Consider the following 20,629-nt stretch of genomic DNA (forward strand, 5'->3'; position numbering starts at 1 on the left):
ATACTTCCCAAAGGTCAGTGAATACCACGATCACAACACCAGAGGGAGCTCCACAAATCATGTTAAACCCAGATTCGGCTCAAATAAGGGACTAAACACGTTTCGCAATTATGCCACATCAATGTGGAACGCCCTACCCAAAGCTGTAAAGGAATGTGGATCACTACCCACTTTCAAAACCTCTCTCAAGAGACACCTACGGGAGACTGCAATTCAACACTGGCCCCTGTAAATATCCTAACCCAACCCCCTCCAATGTACAGTCATTTACCTAGTATGGTTTTGTCAATAGTCCAATGTACAATTTTGTTTGTTTGTACAGAGTCTCCCCCCCCTCAATGTACAGTTTTGCTTGTCTATACAGTGTGCCCCCCCCCCCCCAACCACCTCCAATGTAAATTACCCAGTATGGTTGTCAATATCCCAGTGTACCCAACCCCCCCCACCCAACCTCCTCCAATGTACAGTTTCTACGTCAAATGTATATACTCCCTTTTCTTGACTCCTTCTGTATCACAAACAGTACTGTATTTGCAAATCTGGTATGTCATAAATGTATAGATGTAGCAGTACTGACTATCTGTATGTCATGTATGTCATATATGTCCTGATGAATTGAAAATGGGGGACCCTGGTGGAAACAAGACGAAAGTCTTTCTCTGGTCTGCATCCCCTTAACAATTGTGTGTATTGAGCTGTACTGTATTGTACCCATTCTGCAATCTGTTAATAAAGTTTTCAATCAATCAATCAATGCCTGTTTGAGGATTTGACAGGACAAAGGGTAGAAACCTCACTCTATAATAGTGTTAGTAGCTGCCCGCCCGGTGGTTAGAATTCTGCTACGTTGGTTATCGCAGTATGCATAATTCTATGTCTCTGAGTCAAATGCCAGGTAGCATTTCTAGGTAGGAAATTCAAATGTGTAAGTTGTAGGTTCTGTCTCAAACGGGTAGGATGCAGTAGGAAGCATTCTTTTAATGCCCACCTCACCGAGATCCTGCACCCCTACACCCCATTACGGTCTCTAAGGTCTGCTGACCAGTCCCTCCTTGCTGTCCCTAAATCCAGGCTAAAGAACAGGGGGGACCGTGCATTTGCGGTTATAGCCCGAAAACTCTGGAACGAGTTGCCTCCCCACATTAGGCTGTGGCCCCAACGCTCCCAATGTTTAAATCCCATCTAAAAACACATCTGTTCTCCCTAGCAGTTTACAATTTTTACAGTCTGCTGCCGTAATCTGTTTGTAGGTGATTGTTTTTTACTATATTGACGCACTTCAGCGTCATAGCCCCCCGGACTAACAGACTGAAGTTTGGTTTTTATCCCAGGGTATCCCATATGTGCACTAAACTCAGCTAAAATTTAAAACAACAATCTCCCCTGCACCCCCCCCCCCCCCACACACACACACAACACTAAGGGATAGTGCAATTATCTTTTATACCCCCCTGTTTATGTTTATGTTATGTCTATTATGCCTTACTCTTGTTTTTATATTTAATACTGTGTTTAGGACTGTGTTTTTATGATCTAGGACTGTGTGACGGCTAGCACCTAGGGCTGCATTTAACATTTCGTTGTAACACTGTAACAATGACAATAAAGATCATTCTATTTCAGTTAGTTAGATAGTAAATTATAACACTACCTGATGCATACTGCACCTTATGTGACACTGTGAATACTGTGAATATATATTTCAGTTAGTTAGATAGTAAATTATATTGACCTATTTGTTTACACTGCTTGTGTTGTTTTTACTACCTGTATCCCCCCCCCCCTTCCCCCATGCTGCTATGATGCCTGAATTTCCCCAAGGGGATCAATAAAGGAATATCTTATCTTATCTTATTCTATTCTATTCTACTTTGGTCAACTTTGTTGTTTTTAAACGTGCTATATAAATAAAGTCGGATTGGATTGGAAGGTACCCCATTCAAGGAAGCATGCGATGGTGGAGTAGGATATCCCATAAAAGAAACCGATCCCAAACACATCCACTTAAATTAATGGCGGCTGGAAACCCTCGCTTAGAGAACATTTGCCAAAAACATCCATCACTTTCTCTTTCTTTCTAACTAATGTTATCTCTGTCTGTCTGACGGCAACGGGATTCCCTGCGGTTTGACAGCAGGCTAATTAGGTCGTTGCGTAATATCCGATGCCGAAGCAGACCGACTGGTTCAACATTTTTACCGTTCTAGTCGGCATATTTGTCTTCTGTCTTTTCTCTCGATTAATTTGAAGATCCATTGAAAATAGCTGGAGCCTCTGCAGGGAGACGTAACGCTAGACATGCATGGAATGGCAACTGGAATAGGCAACTCGAGGGAAACGACATGCCTTGAGGTATATCCTGTCCTCCTGTTTTTGATTTCCTGCCTCTGATCATTTAATCCGATTGCCTTGGGGGATATGAGTTTCAAGTTTCTTTATTAGTTGTCATACAGAAGTACAGAATACTTTTTATACAAAATGCTTCTTTCTGTTACGCTCCATGAGTCATCCTCTCTCATGGTATGCCTTCCCCTCTATGATATTAGGCTAAATTAAATATGTATTTCCCCCATCTGGCAGTCGGTACGTGGCGCAGATGCCTCCTAAAAGCATCGAGAGACGTCCTCTTTTCCTACGCATTCGCTGATACTTTAGAACGCCATCATGCAAACACTATGACCCCACAAAGGTCTAACACAAAACAACGAAACAAAAGATATAAAGCAAACTAAATTAATAGAGCAGCTTCTCATGTTACAGTGCCAGGCAGGCACCTCAACAGACACCAAACTCAAACTGATGAATCCTGACAATGCTGGTTTAGGAGGAAATATACTTTAAATTTACATTTTACATTTAGCTGACGCTTTTATCCAAAGCGACGTACAGGTTCTGTACTACAGGTCAGCAGGAAGGGTACAACTCAGTACTCAGTGTTGAGTGCATAGTAGTAGAGACCTATTAGTATAGTAGGTAGTAATATAGACAAGGAAGATGAATTAGTGGAAGAGTGCATGATCGTAGAAGACCGTAAGATGGTTCGTTTCCCCCCCCCCCCCCCCCCCCCATACTTTAGCTACGACACATCGATGCCTGCATCGGAGAATATCTGTTGACTATGTTGAGGAGAGTGGCTGGCTTTAGGGGGGTCCAAATTAGAGAAGGGAGTGTATGGGGAATAAGGTAATGTGATGTTAAATAGGCTTGGTGTTTTTAAAGCCTAAATGTAGTTTGTCTGCAATATCATAACCAGTGTGTGGGGGAACTATAAGTGGAGTGCTGCCCCATGCTTCTGCCCACCATGCCCCTGCATCACCAACCAACCAACCCACAGGAATACTGAGTGGCCAACCACCAGCTGATGCATGAAAGATAGGCTAGAGCAAAGGTCTGATCACATCATGGAATAATTATAGGCCTACGTGCTTTATGGATGATTAAAAGAATATGCAACACGAGAAGCCAATAATGAATGCAACTTTTATATAACGGGTTATAAAAAAACAAAAAAACAACTCATGACACTTAATCACTCGACTGCCTTGACCACACGAAGCAGTGACTAGCTCACACACACCACCACGCCTCCAGACAATAGCATGCATCATCCACCTCGGGATTATTCCATCATTGGGACAATGGAAACGCGTAGGCCCACAATTCAACAAGGATTTCAACCCAAACAAAGAGAAAAAGGCTCAAATAGAAGTGTCCGTCTCCTCGCTCACTAACTACTAGTCAGGCCATCTACTGGCACCTAAACCCAGGACAAATCTTATTAAATCTCAAAACAGAGCTATCATGGCATGGAACCCATTGCCAAGCTACTTTGCTGAAATAGAATAAAAAAACTACTTTCAAGAAAAAATGTAAATACCATCTACTAACCGCTATGCTTATGGCATAGCGGTGAAAACCAATTGACCGTTTGTTAATTGTATTTATGTTGTTGGCAGTGAGTGCTGCTCAGGAAGCACTATTTTTTTTATTTGATTTGATCTTATACTGATAAGTATCTTGTACACTGCCATCCTTAACTGAATCTGATATTAAGAGTGGATGAGATTGTTAATGATGTTGTTAATGACTTATGGCTTGAATACTATTGTATTGTTTTAAGTGTCTGACCCCAGGAAGAGTAGCTTTTGTCAAGTGCAAAAGCTAATGGGGATCCTAAATAAACATAAACTACACTTCTGCAAATCGTTTCATGGTGTGGTCCGCTTTCCTATTGTTAGAGATGAGCGGAATGTATTTCTCCTTCCTTTGGCTCACTTTTTGTATGGGCTGGTTTAATTGATAGAAATATGGAGTTAAAGTCCCCATCAAACGGCTAGCAGAATGCTGTTTGATTCCGCAGGCTGTGTTAGTAGCCAACAAGTAATGGTCAACAGTTAACTGCAGAAGCAGTTTTATCATACATTTAACGCACATAAAAGCTTCTACATGAATCACCAGCTTGCTAACTCTATAGGGAGGTGTAGTGGTTACGTTATTGGTGTTTCCCACGCAGTCCACCCTCCTTGAAATTGCCATGCATCTCCAATGGACCCATTTCTAAATCGTCTCGTTTAAAACAAATAAAGCATGAACATTGGCATGGTGTACCTTTCTGTGTGTATTCATCCACAATCTATAGCTCAACATGAAAAAATTCGCAATTCAAAATATTCATTCAAAGTAGCAAAATAATAATATGTTTTCGTTCACTGAGGAACTACACTTCACTTTGGCGCTGCTGACTGACATCACCACAGCATAGACTCCTGGCTGTATTAGGCGACAGCACTGAACAACTGCCGTTCTACTGGTAAGTGTAGTTATTTTTTTAACTACAAATTAAAAACCATATAAGTTACGTTTATTTCAACCAAAAATGCTTAAACAATAATGTTAGTGATAGGAGGGAACTCATTTTGTGGAAAAATGGAAAGCATGCCAATGTTCATGAGGCAGAATTATTACAATAGCCGATAATTGGCTATTCTCAGGCACCAGAATGAGGGACCACATCTCCCCAGTCCTTGCCTCTCTCCATTGGCTCCCAGTGAGGAAGAGAATCAGCTTAGAATTATGCTATTCACCTACAAAGCCCCTCAATGGTTTCGCTCCGGCCTACATTGAGGAACTCTTGGTCCAACCAGTCAGCTCCGGGTCCCTCAGATCAAATGACCAACTGTGTCTGAGGGTCCCGCGGGGCAAACTGGTGACAAAGGGTTTCCGGGCCTTTGCAGTGATGGCACAGACACTGTGGAATAAGCTCCCTCTCAACATCAAGTCTGCCAACACCGTACAGACATTCAAGGCCTTGCTTAAAACCCACCTTTTCGCTCTGGATGATCACTGAGTTACTTTGCTGTTGTGTTGTGTGTCTGAGGTGTTCTTATGTTCTCTGTCTAGTGTCTGTCCGTCTGCCTGGTTCCCTGTCTCCATTGTCCTGTCCATTTATTCGCATTCTTTTTTTCCCGGGCTATGCCCCGGACCGATGTAAAAATTGGCTGGGGGCGCATTATAAATGAAAATATCATATCATATCATACAATACATTTTCCCAATGAAAAATCCCTATACAGGGGTGCTCCAGTAGCACACCATGTTACCGCGCTGCGTCGCGGGACTCCGTGCTGCGTCACGGATCTGGTTGACTCCGAGTTCGATTCCCGGACTCGCCGTCATTTGCCGAATGTCTCCCCCTGCTCTCTCTCCCGTTTCACCCTACAACTGTCGGTCATGCTTGACCAGAAAAGCGATAAACGCTAAAAAATAAAGCTTAAAAAAAAAAAAAATCCCTATACAGGTGGACCGCGCGGGAAACTAAAGTAATGTCAGACTACACCTCCCTATAACAGGCTCTTAATAAAATATTCTGAGGTTAAAATAGTTCTGGGGTTACCCCCCCCAGGCCCCACCCCCTAATGCCCTGCTCCTCCTTACTGAGAATCGGTCATAGAGCTGGTAGGTCAGCAGGGGGTTGGGCAGCTCTCTGAAGAACAGCTTGCAGAGGGAACCCACAGAGTGGATGTCCTGCTTGAAGATATCTCTGGTGAGGTCTGGGATCTGCTCCGAGTCAAACTCGTGCCTGGTTAAGAGACAAGAGAGGAGAAGATGTGAGGTCTGAGATCTGCTCCGAGTCAAACTCGTGCCTGGTTAAGAGACAAGAGAGGAGAAGATGTGAGGTCTGGGATCTGCTCTGAGTCAAACTCGTGCCTGGTTAAGAGACAAGAGAGGAGAAGATGTGAGGTCTGGGATCTGCTCCGAGTGAAACTCGTGCCTGGTTAAGAGACAAGAGAGGAGAAGATGTGAGGTCTGAGATCTGCTCGGAGTCAAACTCGTGCCTGGTTAAGAGACAAGAGAGGAGAAGATGTGAGGTCTGGGATCTGCTCCCGAGTCAAACTCGTGCCTGGTTAAGAGACAAGAGAGGAGAAGATGTGAGGTCTGAGATCTGCTCGGAGTCAAACTCGTGCCTGGTTAAGAGACAAGAGAGGAGAAGATGTGAGGTCTGAGATCTGCTCCCGAGTCAAACTCGTGCCTGGTTAAGAGACAAGAGAGGAGAAGATGTGAGGTCTGGGATCTGCTCCGAGTCAAACTCGTGCCTGGTTAAGAGACAAGAGAGGAGAAGATGTGAGGTCTGAGATCTGCTCCCGAGTCAAACTCGTGCCTGGTTAAGAGACAAGAGAGGAGAAGATGTGAGGTCTTAATTACCTACCTGGGTTCCATCCTAGAGGCAAATCTTTCCTGTGACAAAATGGCAACCAATGTAATAAAAAAAAGTCAACCAACGAACAAGATTCTTGTACCGGATCTCCTCTCTGGTAAACATGAATACCTTGATGACTCTAACAGGAGCACTCATTCAAGGGTACTACGACTAAGCTTGCACCTCATGGTACCAAAGCACCTCAAAGGCCCTAAAAACAAGACTACAAACATCACAAAACAAACTGGTCAGACTACTGAGTACAGAAACTTGCAATGGGCCTGGTCTACAAGATACACTACACCACTACATAGTACATACCCATGTACATGTCGAAATACTTCCCAAAGGTCAGTGAATTCCACGACCACAACACCAGAGGGAGTTCCACAAATCAAATGCATGGTTAGAGAAAGAGAGAAGAAGATATGATGTATGGGATCTGCTCAGAGTCAAACTCATGCCTGGTTAAGAGACAGAGAGGAGAAGATGAATGAATGAATGACTTTATTTGACAATATATAAACAACATGTGACAGAAGCAGTCTGGAATAGCAGCCAAGGATAGACACAAAAAAGCTCAGAGCTTATTTCCATTGTGGTCCTTGTAGGTCCTAGAGCTTGGATGTACTGTAGAACAAATGGTACTGGTCGGTTGTTATATTCAATTGAATTCTGGCAATGAAGGGACACCAACCTGAGTTTCTGGATGTTGGAGGAGATCCCAGAGAGTCGGTAGATTCCGTCTACGACCCCATTCTTCTCTATGAACTCTGCACAGCTCTTGATGGCCTGGGGGACTGGGGGAGAGCAGACAGTCGTTAGGTTTCTCTAAACAAAGGGATAGTTCACTTATAATTCAGAGAAACATCCACCGTAGACGACTGGACAATCCATTGTTTTGACAATGTGAAAGGACGATTTTATTATAATATGAACTATGACACTACAGAGGACACTAGAGCATGATTTACTAGAGCGCCCGTCTTGTTGGATGAGTTATTTTCAGTGCACATTACTGGCATTAAATTAATATTCGCAAGTGCTATTTAAAGAGGTCCTTTGCAATTTCCTTAATTTGCTGTAGGACACTAATGTAGGGAACATCATTTATACAGATCTGTCAGTTAAATAGACTAATCAATTAGTCAATAAAAATCCAACGCCTGTCAGCTAGGGCTGCTCGATTAAAGCAAACACCATAATCACGATCATTTTGATTGATATTGAAATCGCAATTATTACAGTAAAACACGATTTCTCATTGATTTGAGAACATATCATATCGACGACTCAATTAGTTAGAACCTTTCTTCTCGACCAAAGGCTGCCTTTCTGTCATCCTCTACAAGTTACCAAAGACGTTTGAAAAGAAACTCACCGTGGCTCTCTCCTCCCTCTCAACAACACCAGCTGAAACTACTGTTTGGGCTTGAGGGGGAGGGAGGGGCGGAGCGCACCGCTGTGAAGGAAGGGTGTGCCGCATTTACAACACAAGACAAAACGAAAGCAACGCGGCACAATGATCGTTTTATGTCGATTATCTCGTTTTCATTGGCGCGGAGCCAAAACTGTAATTGAAATTGAACCTCGATTCATCGGCCAGCCCTACTGCCAAGTTTTTCTGGGAAGACAGTCCTGTGTGGTAGAAATTGTATGTTCTTCTCCCCCTCCACACATACTGTAGTCCCAATTTCCCCTGATTAATCCCCAATACCCACATCCTGTCTCCCCGTCTCCCTTAATCAACCCTTTGTCCCCTGATCAATCAGTCTCTCACCTAAAACCCCCACCTTCCCGGCGTCCAGTTTAACCTGGTTACCTGGCCCCACCCCTTCCTGTCATGTATAAATATCAACGTTGTGTACGGTGAATCGGGGGGCTCATTACGGGATCCCCCTCGGCCAGCTGGGTCCCTTCTAAGCCAATCTCCTATTTGACTATTTGAATACATTTTGTAACAACCAACTATTGACCAAACAAATGATTTCCTCCGGCGTCCACGACACCTGTGACGCACCTTCGTGTCCCGAGTTGAGGAGGTGTTCTCCCAGGTCGCAGCCGAACACCCTCTCCTTCAGGATCCCCCGCTGGCGGAGCTTCTGGGGCGGCGGCCGCGACTTCATGAACGACCGCAGGAAGGTGACCAGCTTCCCGTGCTTCTTACACACTGACACGGGACGACACACACACACAGACGGACCATAAAGCACATGTGAGAATCCACGGCGGTGAAGCCACGGCGATGTAACAAGCACTTTATATCACTCCCTGCTCGCATCACTACAAGTGGGCCTTGAATAAAAGATGTGGAGCGGGACAGAGTGGAGTGCACTGTACCGCGGGCCGCTCGTCCAAGGGCGAACAGTACGCAGTGAGTGGTGGAAAGTAACTACTTATTTTTTTCTCAAGTACTGTACTTAAGTGTAATTTTGAGGTACTTGTACTTTACGTGAGTATTTTCATTTTAGGGAACTTTCTACTTTTACTCCACCACATTTATCTGAACCCATCAGTTTTACTAGTTACCTTGAAGAAATAAGATTTAGCATAGAAAATATGGCAAAAATGTATGAAGATTATATACCGGTACTTTCACATTTGAAGCCTGTCAACTTCAAGAGGACGTAATCAGAGCAGCATAACTGGACCACATACCACTTTAACGCTACCTTTAATCAGAGCAGCATAACTGGACCACATACCACTTTAACACAACCTTTAATCAGAGCAGCATAACTGGAGCATATACACTTTAACACAACCTTTAATCAGAGCAGCATAACGGGACCACATACCACTTTAACATGACCTTTAATCAGAGCAGCATAACTGGACCACATACCACTTTAACATGACCTTTAATCAGAGCAGCATAACTGGACCACATACCACTTTAACATGACCTTTAATCAGAGCAGCATAACTGGACCACATACCACTTTAACATAACCTTTAATCAGAGCAGCATAACTGGACCACATACCACTTTAACATAACCTTTAGTCAGAGCAGCATAACTGGACCACATACCACTTTAACATAACCTTTAGTCAGAGCAGCATAACTGGACCGCATACTGTACCACTTTATAGGGATGGGAAATTGGGATAAAAAAATAAAATAAATAAAAATTATTTGGGTCTGAGAGTTTTGCTGGTCTGCCGTTCTGCAGCTGGATACTATTGGTTTGTTTTGGCAAAATTCTTCTGCTCTGTGTGACAATAAATAAATGAATGATGATATGCTATTTAAAACCAAAACTAAGGCCTCAGTATGAGTTTAAGATGTGAACATGGTCATGTTTGTTGAATAAAAAAAAAAGTAAAAAAAAAAAATTGTCGATTTTATTAAAAAAAAAATCCCGATCCCAATCTTTGGAAAATCACGTGATCGGCCCCGTGATCGTATCGGGACATCCCTTTAACATAACCTTTAGTCAGAGCAGCATAACTGGACCGCATACTGTACCACTTTAACATAACCTTTAGAGGTCAATGGTTAGAGGGTTGCATTCTACTACTTTTACTTTAGACACTTAAGTACATTCAATAGCAAATACGTCTCTACTTTTACTTAAGAAGAATTTGAATGGAGGACTTTTACTTTGACCAGATGACTCATTTGTCTGGGTATTTCTACTTCTACTTAAGTAAAGGAACTGTGTACTTCTATCACCACTGACAGTACGGTACCTGGCTTTGGCAGCGAGCTGGGGACACAGTGGGGAATCTTGTCGTTTATCAGTTCAACACAGTCGTAGGGGAAGAAGCCGACCTAGCGAACAGAGAGAGAGAGAGACGGGGAAGAGACACCTACTCAGTGTGTGGTTCAGAGGAAAGGAAACTAATTGGGTAGACAACAGGGTAGGCATTCTCGCCCCCCCCCCCCCCCCCCCCCCAATAACTGATTTTGGGAGGAACTTCTACATGGCAATACCATCAAAACCCTTGTTAAAAAAAAGAAGAAAAAAAAGACACACTCCCAATCAAAGAATTACAATACCCCTTTAGCATACAATAATTTATTCTTTCTATAACTTGTTATTTTTGTGGGAATATTCTGAACTTTAAGCGGCATTTTTCACTCCAGACCCCTGCTGCTTCCCTTCCCAAGTGGTAACACACTGCAGTAATGGTTAAAAAAAATAAAATTACAATACCCCTTCAACATACAATAATATATTCTTTATATAACTTGTTATTTTGTGGGAAATATTTCACGCCCATATTCTGTTGAATATTCTGAACTTTAAAAGAGGCATTTTGGCTCCAGAGCCCTGCTGATTGCCTTCCCAAGCGGTAAGCGATGCAGTACGGTAGCATACTGCAGTAATGGTGAAAAGAATTATAGAAAAAGGGAATAAGTAGGTCAACAGCACACAGCTATAGAGCAGCTGAAGTCCCAGGAGACGTGGTGAGAGTTTCACCTGGAAGCCGTGTTTCCCTCTCCACCAGCCAGTGTCCTCCTTAGGAGGCATGTCGATGACCGACACAATGTCCCCCACCTGGAACATGGAAAACATCATGTGTGTAAATAATAATAATAATAATAATAATAATAATAATAATAATAATAATAATAATAATAATAATAATAATAATAATAATAATAATAATAATAATAATAATAATAATAATAAACGATAGCACCATTCATACAAGAATTGCAGCATAAAGTGCTTCACCGCAGCAAAAAATACAGGCACAAAATGAGCACATAAAGTGCAGATCACAGTTTTTCACATTAGGATCAAACATTTGTTTGATTCTATGGCAGTTTTAAAATAGACAATAATAAAAAAAAAAAAAAGTAAAATAGAATAGACAGAGTAAAATAGTGCAATAGTGCAGTGCAATAAAATAGTTAGTAGAATATAATAGATTAACAGTTTAAAACCATCTTTACCCGCTTTCATCCCTGTTTGATATCCATAGTTTAAAGCCTGACAGAAGGATGTGGCCTGTGGACTGTTTAACTCATTGGGCGCCGGATCCGACTAAAGTGGGGTTAACTCGCCGAACGTTGAGCACCAGGACCCCCCGAAAACCAGAGTATACTTTTTTTTTTTTTTTTTTCAGTATTTCCATTCATAAACATGCAGGCAGCTGTGTGTTATCACTGGGGATGGGTCTGAGATCGCAAAAGTCCAATACCGCCACCTGCCGCCGCTATTGCACTCCATTTGAAACTATGTGGCTTGGTGTGTGGGCCGGCCTGCGGCCTGCGGGCGGAGTCTAACTAGCCGGGCAGGGCAAGCGCTTATAACGCATTCATCGACGAGGGTCATGTTCATTGCTGGATTATGTTGGAAACACGATCGCGATCAGTACTTGGAATGGCGATCAGATCATTGGAATATTCTTTTCGGGACAGATCCTGGTCAAGGTAAGGGCTAAATGGTATCAATATTGCGTTGATCCAGGGCGGCCGGGTAGCGCAGCGGACTAAGTGTCTGTCTACCACCACAGAGACAGTGGGATCGAATCCAGCTGTGGTGCTTCCGGGTTGGCCGACCGTCCATACTAACACAATTGGCAGTGTTAGCGGGTGGGAAACCCAGCGAGGGTGGGTCCTGGTCGTTGTAAACAGCGACTCCTACAGTTCGGTCAAGGCGCCTGCACAGCAAGGGAAGGATCTGGGAGAGATAGTGTGACCTTCCACACGTTACACTCTCCCAGTGAGAGTCCGTGCTGCCAGGTGAAAAGAAGCGGTGGGTTGGCTACACATGTGTCGGAGGAAGCATGTGATAGTCTCCGCCCTCCCAGACCGACGGTAGGGGGTAGAGTGCGCAGCGACCAGGAAGCGTGTAGCTTATTCCCAGCGGAAGAGTACGTTGCATGCTTCCGCGTTTTCTCTGATTGGCCATGACGCCCATGTGACCACGGCAGCGCGAGAGAGCTGCAGCGCGGAAATAGGCTGTCTATTGCCTCGCGCTGCAGTGCGGAAATAGGCTGTCTATTGCCATTCTCTAAGACAAACTCTAACCTTAACCAGCTCCTTAACAGCGCCTAAACTTAACCCTTCTAACCATAACCAACTCCGAAACAATGCCTAACCTTAACCTTAACCTTAACCATGCCTAACCTTAACCTTAACCATAACCAACTCCGAAAGAATATTGCCATTCTCTTTGAACTTGTCACCAACGGACCGCAGGACCGCAGCACTGCCAGGTGAGCTAAGCGTCGAATGAAAATCATCAGGGATTACGGCTACATAATGCCGCAAGCTCTGCCGCAAGCTCTGCCGCTCCGCTCCGCCTGCCGCGGGGCGTGTCGCAGCCAATCAGGGAAAACGGGGAAGCACTCGGGCGTACTCTTCCTCTGGGAATAAGCAATAAGCGACCAGGAAGGGGATTTGGAATTGGCATAACGACTAACATTGGGAGGGGAGAAAAACGGAAAAAGAAGGGGGAAAAAGATCATTCAAAAAGAAAAATATTGCGTTGATCCAAAAATTCCTTCATGCGATCGGGAGCGTGTGTGTGTGTGGTGTGTGTGTGTGGCGTGTTCCGTTGGGAGCGACGGTAAGGTAAACAGAGACCCCTGGCGCTGAATGAGTTAAAGGTGCACTACGCAGCTTGTTTACATTCGCAGAGTCTGCAAGTCATTTACAAAACAATGTTTACTGTAATCTCTCATGTCGCCATAAATCAAAACAAACTCATTTTGAGGCGCTGTGTAAACAAAACATCAGTGTCAGAGGACAATTCTCGGAATAGCAAATATGTTTGAAAACAAAATAGCAGGTCCTGCCATTGTAAACAACAACAACAGCAACAACAAGGAAACAGTAATTTCTCATGTATCTTTCTAGTTCCAAACCGTGTTTCAGGGACTCACTTTCCCTCTGAGGACAGTTTGTTTACTCTGTTATGAGTTATGAGTTTTTTTCTTCTCCGAGTTTCACATTTCTATCCCCGTCTTTACAATGGTACACTGTGCAGTTTTGGGAGAGCTATTTGGAACTCAGAGAAGGAAAAAAAAAAAACTCATAACTGAATAAACAAACATCTAGTGCACCTTTGAAGACATACTGTATCATGTCTGTGTGAAAACAAAACGTCCTGATTAAATACTATCCCTAGTCTGTGATTCTATGACTCCCCCCAGTATCTCTGCCTCCCCCCCAGTCTGTCTGCCTCCCCCAGTCTGTCTGCCTCCCCCAGTCTGTCTGTCTGCCTCCCCCGGTCTGCCTCCCCTCCCCCCCCCCCCCCTCCCATGTGACAGGAGGTACCTCGAAGGTCAGCTCGTCGGTGGCCTGGGCAGTGTAGCGCTTGGTGACGTGGGCAGCAGCGATGGCCGGGACGTTGATGGAGGCTTCTTCAGACACCAAGAGATGGTTCCCCTTGTTGTCGATCTGGGAGAGGAAACACAGACTCATTATTATCCCTTTCAGAAGGTTAACCCTTTACTATCACACAACCGGCTGTCGTGTGTAAAGGGTTAACCTTCTGTGTATTGTAGCAGTGAAAGGGTTAACCGCTCGGTAGTGCGGCAGTGAAAGGGTTATATATAGTGCTGTCGATGTTATCATGTTCATATATTTTTTTTTTATTAATTAGAACACCTTGGTGCATAACAAAAACTAAAAAAACGCAATTAATCGCATTGCCCTTTTTGACCCCAACCGCCTCCTGTAACTTTAACATCCAGAGTGTGTTTCCGTTCCTGATAACTCTGACATGCAAACTGGGAGAGAAATAAATGACCAAACATCCCCTGAATGTCTTATTTCATTATACATTAATAATAATAATAATAATAATAATAATAATAATAATAATAATAATAATAATAATAATAATAATAATAATAATAATAATAATAATAATAATAATAATAATAATAATAATAATAATTAATAATAATAATAATAATAATAATAATAATAATAATAATAATAATAATAATAATAATAATAATAATAATAATAATAATAATAAATAATAAATAATAATAATAATAATAATAATAATAATAATAATAATAATAATAATAATAATAATAATAATAATAATAATAATAATAATAATAATAATAATAATAATAATACATTTTATTTGTCCCAGCGGGGGATTAAGTACACAAATCAAGCATGCTATGCTTGCTAACTACGCTGGCTAGCAAATGTTGAACGAGCCGTCACTGTCTATGGAGCCCTACATTTTACATCCCATCACTGATTTTGGAGGGTTGTCTCTCTCTGATTTCTAGCTTTAGGAGCGAGGTGCATGTTCACAAATACTGCCTGAACTATCACGGGGTAAATGGTGCATTTATATAGCAGCTTTTATCCAAAGCGCTTTACAATATTGCTCCTCACATTCACTCACTCACACCGACGGCAGAGGCGACCATACAAGCTGCCCAGGAGGAGCGGGAATCGAACCGGGAACCTTCCGATTACCAGACGACCACTATACCTCCTGATCCACTGTCGCTCCACGGGTACAGCTGAATTTTAAAGATGCATTCCCCTTTAACCCTTTCTCTGCCACACGACAGAAGGTTAACCCTTTACTATCACACAACTGACGGTCGGTACTAGTGCGGCAGTGAAAGGGTTAATGGAGTCCACACAGTTGTCACAGTGAGTTGGAGAACACAGCTGTATAACAGTTGTACCTCCATCCACGTCAGCACCGGGCCACAGTTCATCTTGTTGTCGGCGATGGATGAGAAGTGGGTCAGGTAGGCCGCCAGCATCTTGGTTACCGCCTGGAGGGAGACAGACCCAAGTCAACGTTTTCTCGCAGAATCAGAGAACCTACAGTAATCGCAATTTCCCCCATCCTATAGACCTGTTCGCTGTATACAAACATGCCGTGTTCGAGCCAATCAGCCATTCCAACTGAGTCATGTGACTAAGTTGCGTCGGAACTCAAGTCAAGTCAAGTCAAGTCAAGAGTTTTAATTGTCACGGCATACAGGTATACAATGAAATGCGGCTGGTCTTGCCCGCGACGATGTGCGATACAGTGGTACAACATATAATAGAATCCAATAAAAAACAGTGCAATAAACAGGTAACAGGTAACATGTAGTGCCATCTCGGTATCTGTACATAGTATTTACAGAGCATATAGGACATGCTAGGTAGCTTTAGTAGTGCAATACACTGTTCCTGATTGTTTTACTAATTTAAAGTGGCCTTTCCTCTGGCCATAAGTGTGCGTGTGTGCGGCATGAGTGTTAAAGTGGCTGCTAGTGTGTGAGCGTGCTCAGCGTGCGTGTCTTGTGTGTGCTTGTGTGTGCTTGTGTGTGGATAGTTCAGTTTCTGTGTCTCTCAATGTTCATTGTTCAAGGCTCTGATGGCCTGGGGGAAGAAGCTTAGCCTAAGCCTCTCCGTCCTAGTAGCTGGGGTTCGCAGGCGTCTGCCTGACCTCAGCAGCTGGAACAGGCTGTTATTGGGGTGGTGGGGGTCTTTCATTATCCTGCAGGCTCTGGATTTGCACCTCTTGTTGTATAGAGCCTGCAGGGGAGGTAGCGCAATACCCGTGGTACGCTCGGCTGAGCGCACCACTCTCTGTAGGGCCTTCTTGTCCTGTGCCGTGCTGTTCCCATACCAGGCAGTGATGTTTCCGGTCAAGATGCTCTCTACAGCTCCTGAGTAGAAGGACTGGAGTATCTTCCCCGATACTCTGAACTTCCTTAACTGTCTCAGGTGGTAGAGGCGCTGCTTCGCTTTCTTTACTACTGTGTCTATGTGTGTTGACCATGTCAGATCCTCTGAGATGTGGACCCCCAGGTACTTGAAGCTGCTCACCCTGTCCACGGTAGCCCCGTTAATCATCAGTGGTGTGTGTGTCTCCTGCTGTCCTCTCCTGTAATCCACGATCAGCTCCTTGGTTTTACCAATGTTCAGGAGCAGGCTGTTGTCCTGGCACCAACGTTCCAGTACCTCAACCTCCTCCCGGTAGGCCTTCTCGTCCTTGTCCGAGATCAGCCCCACCACCACCGTGTCATCTGCGAACTTCACTATGGAGTTGGAGCTGAACTTGGCCACACAATCGTGTGTGTGTAGAGTGAGTACAGCAGGGGGCTCAGAACACAGCCCTGGGGGGACCCGATGCTCAGGGTGATGGTGTTGGAGGTCTGACCCCCCACCCTGACCGCCTGGGGTCTTTCACTCAGAAAGTCCAGTACCCCAGGCGCTCAGGGCGGAGCTCAGACCTAGCTCGATCAGCTTGTCCACCAGTCTGGTGGGGACTATGGTGTTGAACGCTGAGCTGTAGAGGTGTCAATGAACAACAGTCTCACACTTCGTGAGCTGCTGCGCTAAAGAATACGACGGGGCTCTATGGAGAAACCATGGCACTCCCCTGACTAAAGGTTGTTTCAAACGAAAACGGCTGGATGTAATTTTGCCAAATCAGCATGGCTGAGTTTGAGTCTTTCATCGTTTACATTATCTAGCTTTGGCATGGATTGATTGTTTAGATCGCTAGCATGGCTAACAAATGCAAATATATTGTAGTCTGCCCCGTTGTTCTGACCAGGATATGTTCCTTTCTGTACCAGTGAAGTTAGCATTTTCTTTACCTCATTGTTTGCATTTTGTACTTTAGGTTGTATATTGTATATTTTGTATAGTGTTTGGACTTTATTCTTTTCACTTTTTTTACGTACTGTATGAAGCACATTCTCAGGGGGCTCATACAGAACCAAGCATTTCACTGTAATGTACATGTACTTTATACGTGACAAATCAAACAAAACTTGAACTTGAATAGTGATATAGATATACAGTGCAGGTATGAGGATCGTCGTGTGACGGTACCTCCACGGAGTCGCTCAGTGCGTCGTGCCGCGGCAACTCGGTGAGCTGAGAGAAGCGTCGGTCATAAATACACAAGTGCAGGTGTTTGTCCAGCACCCGGAAATCTTCATAGGAACCGCTTCACCAGCCAGCTCCGACTCTAGAGTAATACACAGAGAAACAAGAGTAAGTATTTTCATAGGACCATTTTATCAGCCAGCTCTGACTCTAATACACAGAGAAACAAGAGTAAAGTCTCCATAAGACTGTTTTATCCACCAGCTCTGACTAATACACAGAGAAACAAGAGTAAAGTCTTCATGAGACTGTTTTACCAGCCAGCTCCGACTCTAATACACATAGAAACAAGCGTAAAGTCTCCATGAGACTGTTTCACTATCCAGCTCCGACTCTAATACACATAGAAACAAGCGTAAAGTCTCCATGAGACTGTTTCACTATCCAGCTCCGAATCTAATACACATAGAAACAAGCGTAAAGTCTCCATGAGACTGTTTTATTCACCAGCTCTGACTAATACACAGAGAAACAAGAGTAAAGTCTCCATCTGTTTCACCAGCCAGCTCTGACTCTAATACACAGAGAAACAAGAGTAAAGTATTTTCATAGGACCGTTCAGCCAGCTCTGACTCTAATACACAGAGAAACAAGGGTAAAGTCTCCATGAGACTGTTTTTAACAGCCAACTCTGACTCTAATACACAGAGAAACAAGAGTGAGGTCTTCATAGGAAGACAGTTTGCTTTTTAAATTAAAGATAAAAAGCTAAACGATTTCAGAAATATCTGAGAACGGCAATTGAAAAATACAATTGAAGTTTGAAACCGTATCCCACTGTCACGTCTGAATATCACGATAGAGACATTTTCCATATCGCTCAGCCGTACTCATCCATGTGTACCTGGCAGAAGATCTGGACCAGAAAGACCAGCTCCGTGGAGTCCAGACCAGCTTTCTGGCCCTCACCTTGCTCCTCTGCAATGGACAGCTGGAGAGAGAGAGAGAGAGAGAGAGAGAGGGAAGAGAGAGAGAGAGAGAGGAGAGAGAGAGAGAGAGAGAGAGAGAGAGAGAGAGAGGGAGAGAGAGAGAGATAGAGAGGGAGAGAGAGAAGAGAGAGAGAGAGAGAGAGAGAGAGAGAGAGAGAGAGAGAGAGAGAGAGAGAGAGAGAGAGAGAGAGAGGAGTAAAAGTAGAAGTAGAACGCGTTATGGTCATTGCACAATACAGTACAACGAGATTGGTTTGTGCAGCACCTAAAATAACGATACCTACATACCCACTCTAACACACAACACATGATGTACCCATAGACACACTACCATACATACATTTGTTGTACCCATAGTACTCACTGACACACCACACATTCATGTACCCACTCATAATAACCTCTGTTATATATGCACTTATTCAGACTGAGAGAGAGAGAGAGAGAGATGCAGAGAGAGAGAGATTGTGTGTGAGAGAGAGAGAGAGAGAGAGAGAGAGAGAGAGAGAGAGAGAGAGAGAGAGAGAGAGAAAGAGATTGTGCATGAGAGAGAAAGAGAGAGAGACAGACAGGGGAGAGAGAAAGAGATTGTGCGTGAGTGAGAGAAAGAGATCTGTAAGTAGTAAGGGAGACCACCATATAAATAATAGATGACTATAAAACAGCAGCCTCTCTGTATGTGACCTAGTAAACTGACAGAAAACATGCTGGTAAGACTAGGTTTCCCTCAACATGTGAAAACCACTGTGATGTTCAGCAGTGCATGTAGTCGAGTTCACACACCCTTCTAACTCACAGCAAAAAAAATGGACCGTGAACTCAAGCTGATACTTTTGTGTCAATATGAAAACGTATTAGTGCGAAACGACGCAAAAAAAAGCAAAACAAACAGAACATGTTTATCAAAGATAAACGCCTGTTCAACAACCATTGTCGTGAATTGTATGGATAAATCTTCACCATAAAACCTAAACCCACCGTGGGGGTGATAAGTGAGCGCGTTAAGACTCCCACCACACCATGCACAGATTCCGCTGAGCTCCGAAATCCGCACGCCAAAAAAACAGTAAGAAATGTATAATGCATAAGCTCCCTAAGATGAGAGCCCCCCACCTCCCAAGGTTGCATGGATTTAGCACAAATGTTCTTGTTTCGTTTCCCCGGCCCTCCCCTCCAAATAACACTGTGGGCCCCGTTAGAGAGAGAGGATCAAACAAAGCCGGCGCACCAGTCTGATAATGAATTCATAAGCACACGAGAGATGACTTCAAAAAGGGCCCACGAAAAGCCGAGGGAGGCTTCTGGTTATTTCTAACATGACAACATTTTGGAAATGAGCTTACTGTCTTCTCCAGAGAAGCGTTCAGTAGAAGAAGGCTTTCAGTAGAAGGCTATCTGGCTGCACGTTAGCCTAGCTTAGGCACAATGAATGGAAGCGGACATGGCCGGTTAGCCTACACTGTAAAAGATAAATGTTTTTTCACGGGAAACTCACTGTATTATTTTACAGATTACTTTTGTTTTTCTACTTTAGGTGTAAATGGCATACAAATACAGTAAATTACCTTTTATCAAAATATGAACCATTAAATAAAGGTTGTAATCTCTAAATGTATTTGATTTTACTGTAATTTGACAGTAAGTATTTGGCAACCATCGATGCCAGACATTTACTGTTTTCTTGCAGATTTTTTTTTTCTTACAGTGTAGGCATTGTCCAACTAACACCTCTCCCGAAGGCTAACCGGCCATGTCCGCCTCCATTCATTGTGCTAAGCTAGGCTAACGTGCAGCCAGATTAGCTTTCTACTGAACGCACAGAGAGGAAACTGGTATCTATCTTCTTGTCTCTCTCTGGAGAAGACGGTAAGCTAATTTCCCAAAATGTTACCGTGTTCCTTTAAGAGGAGCTAATCTAGATACACTGTTACACAGCATAAAGCGCCCTAGTTAAACCCCCCCCCCCCCACCCCCCGTACGTAAGTCAGGATGCGACCGGTTGGAATACTGTCCAGGGATGATGTGTGTTTGGAGAAGAAGAAGAAGAAAGACAACGACAAGACAAAAACTGAATTAAGTAATAACCCTGATGGAGTTCATGTGGGTCTGGCAGGGTTCACGACGCAAACAGGATTAAACGATAATGACTCCAGTGTGGAAC

At 43.6% G+C, this 20,629-nt stretch overlaps 1 protein-coding gene across 1 annotated transcript in view; it reads right to left on the bottom strand.

Annotated features, from left to right (window-relative positions):
• Window positions 1-20,629, bottom strand: part of arhgap32a (Rho GTPase activating protein 32a) — a 76,149-nt gene that overhangs the window by 15,487 nt on the left and 40,033 nt on the right. Inside the window, 10 exon segments of the mRNA XM_084331855.1 lie at window positions 5,935-6,079; window positions 7,395-7,497; window positions 8,718-8,867; window positions 10,393-10,474; window positions 11,127-11,204; window positions 13,937-14,059; window positions 15,328-15,420; window positions 17,483-17,596; window positions 17,598-17,621; window positions 18,384-18,470. Of these exon segments, the coding sequence (XP_084187981.1) occupies window positions 5,935-6,079; window positions 7,395-7,497; window positions 8,718-8,867; window positions 10,393-10,474; window positions 11,127-11,204; window positions 13,937-14,059; window positions 15,328-15,420; window positions 17,483-17,596; window positions 17,598-17,621; window positions 18,384-18,470 (999 nt within the window).

This window comes from Notolepis coatsorum (genome assembly GCF_963971535.1).
Source record: "Notolepis coatsorum genome assembly, chromosome: 1".
In the NCBI taxonomy this organism is placed as follows: Eukaryota; Metazoa; Chordata; class Actinopteri; order Aulopiformes; family Paralepididae; genus Notolepis; species Notolepis coatsorum.